This window comes from Xiphias gladius, chromosome 15, assembly GCF_016859285.1.
Source record: "Xiphias gladius isolate SHS-SW01 ecotype Sanya breed wild chromosome 15, ASM1685928v1, whole genome shotgun sequence".
Lineage (NCBI taxonomy): Eukaryota > Metazoa > Chordata > Actinopteri > Istiophoriformes > Xiphiidae > Xiphias > Xiphias gladius.
In genome coordinates this window covers 19,410,293-19,420,241 of record NC_053414.1, presented here as the reverse complement: position 1 = coordinate 19,420,241, position 9,949 = coordinate 19,410,293, and the positions used below count along the sequence as shown (strand labels likewise).

The 9,949-nt window shown below is 40.1% G+C and overlaps 1 protein-coding gene across 1 annotated transcript; it reads left to right on the top strand.

Annotated features, from left to right (window-relative positions):
- Positions 1 to 3,895: 3,895 nt before the first annotated feature.
- Positions 3,896 to 9,949, top strand: LOC120799742. Its single transcript, XM_040145073.1, has 11 exons — positions 3,896 to 4,033; positions 4,290 to 4,432; positions 4,520 to 4,676; positions 5,459 to 5,524; positions 6,201 to 6,482; positions 6,576 to 6,599; positions 6,883 to 6,975; positions 7,095 to 7,125; positions 7,563 to 7,612; positions 7,812 to 7,846; positions 9,243 to 9,949. The coding sequence occupies exons 1-11, from the start codon at positions 3,919 to 3,921 to the stop codon at positions 9,333 to 9,335; spliced, it is 1,089 nt and encodes a 362-aa protein (XP_040001007.1). The 5' UTR covers positions 3,896 to 3,918; the 3' UTR covers positions 9,336 to 9,949.

Here is a 9,949-nt window from a genome sequence, read left to right as displayed (position 1 = left end):
CTATAGCACCGTAATTCACTAAAACTGAGCAGGTGTAGTCTCAGGAAAAGTCAGACGAGCCATAAACCGCAAAAAACATACATTTTCCGAAGAGTCCACGTTCACGTGCTCTCACCTGAGAACCCAGCTGCGCCAAGTCTCCAGGGCGAAGAAAACCGTCGGAGTCCTCGTCGCAAACGTCAGCGGATGGCCCGGCTCGCGAGTCAAGCCTTCGCCCATCCCGCTATTCATCCAGTATTTTTTGTTTCGGCGACCCACGATGGCAGCACGTTACCTGGAAACCGCCCGGGCTGCGCGCGCGACGATGCCGCTGTCTGCATCTGCGCGAGACGACCGACGGTGGTCGACGGAGGGGAGAAGCCTGCGCCGGAAGGGAAACGGGGGGAGCACGCACGGCCGTGCCCCCCCCCCCAGTTTCCAGCGGCGGGGCTAAGTTTTGTCGTCACCTTCTCAGCTCCGGTGAAGTGTTCGCAGAATTCCTCCAGCAGCCAGTCTGCTCCTAGAAATTTGCCACGGGGAGTTTTAGGATGGCCAAAAATCAAGAATTAGAGCTACACATATACTTTGAACTGTGCGTGCTACATTGTGGATATAGAATTTAAAAAAAAAAAAAAGATTTTCGTCAGGGTAATTGCCTTCATATCAGGATGTGATTCGTTTCAGTCTTTAGGCTCTGAAGAAGAAGACAGGCTTGTGCTGAAACATCCGTCCGTGGAACGAAGTCTGTGCTGCATAAGCGTCAAACGTTCTCCTGCCTCTTCGCAGGTTTTTATGCCTGTTCACTGCCGCGATCGTCAGAACATCTGGCGGAGCCGAGCGCACCTCCCCACAGTTTTGAAGGCATTAGCTACACAGTTGGTTGCTACTTGTTTAGTTGACCTCAGTTGAAGTCAAAGGGACCCAGTTTTTGCAAATTATTTGATGTAGTTTTACCTTTTTTTTGGATTTTGATCAATTTGTTGCTTTGTTAATTCCAGATTAAATTGAAAGTAAATTACAGTTGTTTTTTTTTTTTTTTTTCCACTCCTGGTGTCCTTGAGCTAAACTGCTTGGTCCCTTACACACCTCGAGATCCCTGTCAGTTTATATTGGGCTTTAGGGGACACATACGGTGCAACTAAACCACCAACAAATTACCGCCTGGAGAACCTGTTCTCTAACAACAGTCAGAAGTTATCTGAGAGAGAAAAGTGTGACAGTGGCTCCGAAGTGATATTTGATTATATTTTTCAACTGAGGTCTACGGTGTTGGTGTTGTCCTGGCACTGATGTGGTTACTTGGCCAAAGCTTTCACACTTTGTGCCAAGGAAGCTCGCACTTCGGTTTATGAAAATGGTTTGCGACAAAGAAAATGAATCTTATCCTAATAAAAATATCCTCTGCTACCTCTTTAGTTGTTTCCAGGGTGAGCTCTGGATAGAGTTCATTAAAATATCTCCACGGGCCGAAAATAAAGCTGGGATGTCAAGAGAACAAAACAACAGCTGCATGTGATTTGGATTCATGTGTGAAAAGCAGTTAACAATTCTCTGGATAACGAAAAATGGACAGGCATGCATTTTATACCACTGAGCTGAGAGTGTTTGAAAATTCTGCCTCCTCTCTCTCGTGGCACCTTGTTGCTATTTGTACATACAGGACATGGCAGCATTTCTCCATCTGGACCCATGACACTTGAATTTTAGCCTCTTATCAGAGACAGCTTTACATCCAGGATGGAGGGCAAATGCTGTTAATTAGCTGGTGGAGTAGAAACCAGCAGTTTCTGGATCACATGAATGGATGTGGAATCGCTTATTTATGAGGAGATACTGTGCTACTGTCCGGGCCAACCCCCCCCCCCCCCCCAATATTCTCAGTTTTTTGTATTGTACTCATGGTGCTAGTATAGTGCTGGATAAATACGCAGCGGTAGTAGCATGTCTTTTGATTTCGAGAGCGGTTGTGTTGCTTGCACTGACAGTTCACAGAGTGTCAACTCTGCCATGAATGAAGAAAATAAACTCACCCCTTCACTTACACCCTCCTAAAAAAATTTAATGTTTAAATGGAGGAACTTGGCACTTTCTTAAGAAAATGATTCAGAGGTTATATTTCTAGAGAGAAATAATACACCCCCAGCTTGCCAGTAGCCCTTGGTTACTGTCTTCTGTATTTGGTGTTTTCTTCCCTGTGCATATTTGTTCGTATACTGCTTGGGAATGACACACTTATAAAATATTAATACTTAGAAGAGATGCCAGAAAGCAAAAGCAGCAAATGTTTTTTCTTTTCTTTTGTCCCGTTAAACCCACTTTTTTTAATAACCATGAACTCTAAAATGCAGGTGTTGTGTTTTAATAGGTTTTAAAATGTTGTTGCAGTGTTTCATCTGATTTCTCTTTGGAAAAATGAGCTCTTAAAGAAAAAGTGACAGTGTACTATCAAGGACCTAAAGAATATCGGGTCTGGCTCGCGTGGAAGAAAACATCGTGAGGAAGAGATCTCAGTATTTAAAGCAATTCCTGTGCCCCATACACCGCACGACCCCAGGGAGTGCTGTTTTATTTAACATTTGAAAAGAATACACCCAGACACGAACACGTGCTGGAGGCCATTGTTCACTACAGGAGTCTCGGCCAGGGTGGCTCATTGCTAGTCAGACCTTAACGCTGTCTCGGCCACACAAACGTATCACACAACCACAACAATCAAAACATGAACTGTCATCGCACACTCCGGTCATTACAATAGTTTCATAATTAGATTTATTACCACTCTATAACTGACTTCGCTGTCAGTGAAATACGGGTAGACCTAGACTTCCTTTTGATGAATTGACAATGAAATATGAGTCTTTCTAGAGTAATGTGATTTAAATCGGTACCCCTACCATCTTTGGGAAGATTTACTTTGAGGTACATGAAATGTATAATGGGCTCTTTAATTGTCCAATGGGCTTGAGTTCCACTGTGTCTGTTTTACAAACAAAACTTCTTCTGCTTCGCAGAGATTCAAGTTTGGAGTTGTTGATGCAGTTTATAAACACCTTGTTCCATCCAACAATGACCTAATTCTTGGTCCCTATTATCAAATTTCTGTTTTTTTCCCCATCTTCCGCAGATGTGTCTGCTAAAAACCTTTCCCACACCTTTAACCCTGCAAATTTTTGCATAATGAATATTAGGCTTTTGTGTAGACTCTAAAAAACATTTTTACATTTCTTTAAAATGTATAAAATGCTCCAAAAAATATCCATGCCTTGTGTTTTGTGGAGATGCAGGCTATCTCTCCAAATACAAAATCAGATCAGGAATTTTTTTTCATATTCCCTTTAATCTATAATAGTATTTAGTCTTAATTTGCACAAGTAAGAAAACATTCAAACTATAAAATTGTCAGTGTGACAGTATTTCTTTTACAGTGTTACAGAAGCTATGTTTAACTCCTCTGTCAGAAAGGGGCCGCTTAACTCACAACAGTTGAAAACAAACTTACAGTATCAGATCATAACATTTGATTTTTATCACATTTTTATATCACAGAAATTGAAATCCTTGAATTGTACAACATAACATATTAATCTCAAGAAATGAATATAAGAGTGTTACAGGGTACCATCTTTCAGATGTTAAATTTAATTTTATTGCCACCAGATGACATGGTGGGGAACATTGACTTTTCTAAGTCTGCATTAATGTGCTGACACTGTCATATTTTATTTTGTGGGTTAGTGGGATGCTGTCCTGCTATTTATTCCTATCATACCATACATCTGTCCAGTGGGCTCCAAAAAAGGAAATGTGTTTACAGGTTTGACTTCCCCCATCGTTTTGTTTTTAAGAGGATGTCATACGTATTAAGAAAACAGAGAGAGAGGAAGACAGAGAGAGAGAGAGAGAAGACAGAGAGAGAGAGAGAGAGCAGTCCACGCTTGTATGTGCTGTTGTACTTCAGTCACTCTTCTTGTTCTAGATTCAAAGATGCAGCTTGTTAGCGGTGGACGATCACTTTGGATATACACTGTGATATTCACTTCTCTACAACTTTGGGGTAAGCATCACACTATCGCTGTTTCTAAATACAATCTCGTCATCATTATTTCTTTGTTTTGTGTAAAAAGTAATTGAAAATATTTCAGGAGAACTATGTATTTACTGATTTTTTGGGGTATAGAAGGAGCAAACAACATTGAAATTGGCAAAAAACTTATAATCATTGACAAACCATTCTGTCAGTTGAAAATGTACTTAATATTTGAATCACGGGCTACATCTCTCTTTTGAATTCCTTTCCCTCTCCTGCCTAGGAAGACTTTCTACTTCCTCTCCCACTCTTCCACCACCCAGCCTGGACATCTATTTGCGGTCAAAGGACTCAGTGGACCTGATCTGTGAGGTCCCAGAGGGCCATCATGGGGTTCTGTTCATTTTGTACAAGTTCAGAGAGAAGGTAGTTTTTTTAGAGAGTGGGTGTATTTTTTTGGAGTTTTGCGCCCCTGTGTTTTTATTTTTCCTGTACTTCTTTCCATTCATTTAGGTAGACACTCGGGAGCTGCAGACAGGTGCTGAGGAGGTTCAGTTCACCGTCAAGGTAAATGAAGGGGATTTAGGCGAACTGTTCTGCTGTCTGTACAAGGACCAGGGAGGACGCTACAGTGCATTCAGTCCCTATTTGCGACTGGAACACCAAAAAGGTTTGGGATTTTTTTTCAGAAAAGTATATCCTGATAGAAATTTTGTCTTTGACTGATTCTGATTTCACTTTAAGTTTCTTGACACAAAATAGAAAATATTATCTCTCTATTACTTGTATTCCAACCTATTGCACACACTTCATGAATGTATTGAAAAGAAAAACATATCACACACATCATTATTATAATTAATTGAAGGAAGCAAGACACCAGTGTAGTAGAGAGGATAAAGCAGAAAGAGGATGTGGTCGAGGCTGTAGCTTTACATTTTTTAAGCAGGGAACTAAAGAATTTCAGTTTGCATTTACCTGGTAAATCTGCACCAGTAGTGATTCTACATGTGGTATAGAATAACAAACACTCTCATCCGCTCCTTTCCAACTCCCAAAGCACACTGCTGCACGTAGGTGCTCTCTGTGTTCTACTATTGTCCTTTCATCTGTGGGTCTGTGTAGCAGTAGTTACATCCTGCAACTCATATAGAAACCACACACACACACACACACACACACACACACAAACACAGACACACACACACACACACACACACACACACACACACACACACACACACAAGAACAATTAATCATCAAACACAATGTGTACTGGCTTGCAGTGTTGGGAAGTTTGGCTAGCAACAGTAGCAAGCCAAGTTTGACAGCAGTAGTGTAGGTTTTACATGAATTACTGTATGTTCCAAGGGATGATCTCTAAAAGTACTGAGGCCACAATACTATGTAGATAACAGTCTCCTTTTTCTCCCCCTATTTTTATTTCTCCAGAAGCTGCTCCCACTCGCTCCACACCCTCTGTCCCTCCTCCAGTCTTGTTTGTGGAACCGTCTACTGGTGTGGTAAAACGTGGGGACATGCTAACCTTTAGCTGCTCAGTCCCTGCTCTTCCACCCCAGTCTTGCTATACAAGTCAATGTTTTTATTAGTTTTAATATGACCTAGGCTGGAAAATATCTCAGCAATTGGATTAATGACTGTATGCATGATGTCTTGTAGAAAAGGTGATTGTTGATAGACATTTGTCCACAGAATTTGATGGCAATTATTGCAGTCCTTACAAAAATGAGGAAAATATACTCGGGCCCCAACTAAAGATTATTTTCATCATCTATTAATCTGCTGATTATTTTCCTAATTAATCGATAAATCGTTTGGTCTATAAAATGTCAGAAAATACTGTAAACTGCCCTCCATCGCAAATTCTCACCGCCCAAGTTGACATATTTAGTGAGCCTGTTTTGTTTGACCAGGGGTCCTAAAACCCCTAAATATTCAGTTACCTATTTTAAAAGCCTAAATATTCACATTTCAGAAGCTTTAATTGGTGAATATTCTTGGGCCTTTACTCAAAAAATGACTTAAAAGATTAATCAATTGTCATAATTGTTGCAGATGAATTTTCTGTCCATCAACTAATCGGCTCATCGACCAATTGTTTCACATATTCTAATTATTCCTGGCAGGAATTTTCACTCCAGCTATTGTTTCCTCTGGTTTTATCTGTTGCCAGATTTGCTTCCACTGCCCACTCTTGTTCTCCAACAGGAGACAGACGTGTGGCATTTGCTCTGCACGGGGTCTCCTGCGTACCCTGGTGCTGTGTTCTCCCTCTACCTGGCAGATAATGAACTTCCCGTTGCCACTCACCATGCCAAAGTCATCCACCATCAGGCCACTTTCCCAGTGCCTGTCCAGGACACTCCAGTGGTTGTCTACCAATGTCAGTACACTGTCCTTCTGGAAAAGAAATGGAGCAATTCTGAGCGTAGCCGCCCTCTGGCTGTAACCACAGGTACAGATTTTGCCTGACCAGTATGAGTTTGGTGTAGTGAGAGTGCAACTTTATGGAAAAATGTGACTGATTGCCTCTTTTCTAATCTTTCAGGAGTTCCCCCTCCTTCGTCATCAGGTAGGCGTACAATGCCCGGCCATTATTTCATATGTGGATTTATTTTTTTGTGCATTTCGAGTGGCAGGAAGCCAAAGTGAAAAGATTACTCAGACTCTCTGCCGAATTAAATGTATCACGGCTGTCTAAGGAGCAAGGAAATTCATTACGGAACAGTTTAAGTAGCTACAGCTACCCTGAACCATAATTCTACTACAGCGGTCCTGATAAAAAATAGCTTTATATCTCACAATCCTTTTTGTGTCTTCCAATAATGCCTACATGATGTCTGCATATTTGTTAGGTGTGGACTGGCTGCTTGTACTGGGCTCTTTCTCTGCAGTGGTATTATTCCTCTGTTCAGTGGCCCTAGTGGTTGTGGTGGCACACAGGAAAGGTATTTCACACATTAATCTATGCTTTCTCGCTGATACATTTATGCCGTCATGAATACCTTCCCTTGAGAAACTTATTATGTCCCCTCATTCTCTCTTCTTTTCATTCTTCTTTAAATAGTAAAAGCAGCAGCTGAGAAAAAGAAGAAAAGGTATTGTCTTTTAGTGCTTTTTAGTCTTAAAAACAGCAAGACCATTAGATGATCACTATTTTTCTGTACAGAATAATTTTTTCTTTTAAGGTAATGAGTTTGATGTATTAGACAGCACTGGTCTAGCTATGATATACAAGAAGCTTTTGCAGGCATTCATTTATAATTGCTCAGAATTTGCGTATTTACGATATAAAGTTTTAAAATGTATACATACATGCATAGAGAGGATTAGTATCTCTTTATTAATTCCACTGCTCTAACATGAATACCCATTAATATAATTAGTGATTATAATAACATTATAAGCTTACCTTTACATTCCTCCAATTTGGGGTTATCAAATTGATTTTCAATTATCTTGGTACATGAAATGCATCACTGCAGTGCAGCATCGGTACTGTGATATTAAATTTTACCGTGTTGAACTGTTTCAGACAGGAAGCACAGTTCTGGACTCAAGTCCATGAGAAGGACCACGTTGTTGGTGAGCTTTTTTTCTTCAGAAGCACACTCCCTCCTCTGGACTTACAGCTACTTAACTCTTTTTTATTCAGGTTCCTCTTATTTCTCCCAGGGTTTTTTTTTTAAAATAATTCCACAAAATATTGCATGGGTATTCCAAGTAACAAGATACACTTATAAAAATGACTGATTGGTACTGTGTCTACTTGTTGTTTTTACAGACCTTACACCCAGGCGTTCAAGCTTCACACCTCAGGTAAATGTTAATCAAAACCCAAATCTCCGGGTGCTACTACAAATCCGTGGATGGTTTATCATCTATCATTAAGCTTGCAATAGCTTCGTTTTACTTTTTTACCATAATTAACTTTCTATACCAGTATTTTTGGATATCCTGTATGTCTTAAACTTTGCAGTTGCAGACTTCATGGGAGTATTAATTTTGACATTCATTTTGAAATAAGGCTGATCATGTGCACCTCTCTGACATCAGTCTGCCTCTTTCTTTTGGTATTTCTGGTATTTCTGCAGCCTCTATGTTTCCCCTGCAGTTTCTCAAACAGCTGTAAACTTCCCTGATCCCTTTGCTGTAAACAAACCCGCACACACATGCATACATGCTCACACACACACACACACACACACACACACACACACACACACACACACGCACACAAAACACTGCCAAACACACTGTCAACTTGAACCCACACATATTCCTCATTAGCACTCTTGTGCAGGGTTTGGGTCCACCTCTCATTAGTTGTAATCACTTTCATTAATTAGCTCGATGAAGGGCTCTCATCAGACTAAAGGCTCTCTGCAGACTCTCTCTTTCTCTCTGCACAGTGTTACCGAACAGACATCTTAGAGGACAGGACGCTGTCATCACCAGCTGACGCAAAGACTAACAAGCTATCGTGAAACATCAATGACAGAAAATGAATATTTAATATCAGATGTGTTTTCAGTCAATTATGCCTCATTTTATTGCGTATAAAAATATTTATTGAGGTTAGCAACAGAGAAAGACTTTGGTGGTTAGATTCCGTCCATGTGAAGCATCTTCATTTAGTGTAAACCCAAATTAAGTTAAGAGGTGCAACAGGAGATTGCGCAGGAGTATCTGTGGGTCTGAAAGACAGAGGGACAGAATTACAAATACCTTTAAAGAACAGCATCCGAGGACTGATTGGTTGGAGGAGCATGGACAGAAAGATCAGATATGGCGATGTGGGAAATTGCTCATATAGGAACTTTGACAGTGTGGGAAAGCAGAAGTGACAGATTAAATTAGAACAGGAGGAACCAGCAAAAATTCACCCACATGGAAATGAAGAACGAGGAAGAATGTAAGAGAAAAGATCTTTGTTACTGCACTTTTCCCAAAGCTTCATTTAATTAAAGGTTAATAGATTCCCTATTACTCCAAATACTAAAAAGATTTTCACCTACACAACAATCATGCTTGAGACGGTGTGTAAATAACACGATAATATGCGTGTTGTGCTTTATTTAGGTATCGTGTCACAGGAAAACATATTTAACAGTGAAAGCAGTGGTAGGTTCTGAACTATTCCACAGGAAATGACAAGCTGAGGTCTTTAATAGGTTATCTGTGTGTGCTTGTGTTTGTGTTTATTTATGTGCAGGAATGGGCCAGTGGGGACGCTGAGACAGAATCCAGATCTCCAATATGGAACTCTCTCTCCACATTCACAACCACGATCCATCCGATCCATTGAAAATGTTTGTTCTCTCTCTCTCTCTCTCTCTCTGAGTGTGTTTGTGTGTGTGTGTGTGTGTGTGTGTGTGTGTGTGTGTGTGTGTGTGTGTGTGTGTGTGTGTGTGTGTGTGCGTAAGTGTGTTTATACTTTATCCTAGCTTATCATGGTAGCATCAGTTGGAGTTACACAGCAGGACAGGAAGAGCTATTTCCTAAGTTCCTATTTCATGTGTTGCATTAAAATTGTACTGTTTGACAGGATATGATGTTTGTTGGATCTTACATGTAACTGAGCAAGTGAATTTAAGTTTGTATGTGAGAGATTGGAGTAACTTACATTAAGCTTTGAAGTTTATTTTTGACCATGGAAAAAACAGTTGACAAAACAACTCCACCTCAAGAACATTTAGAAGGTACACTTGTCAATTACACGTGGATCTTTTAACATGTTTTTTTTTTTTTTGCAGTTACATAGTAATGATAATAAAGTTTATTTTAATAGCACTTACTGTATCGAAACCAGAGATTACAAATTGCTTTCCGAAAAAAATAGAACAAAGAAAAACAACTCATATAAAATCATATACACATAAAATATAAGAATAGTGAATCATAAAAATTTTGATTAAGCTC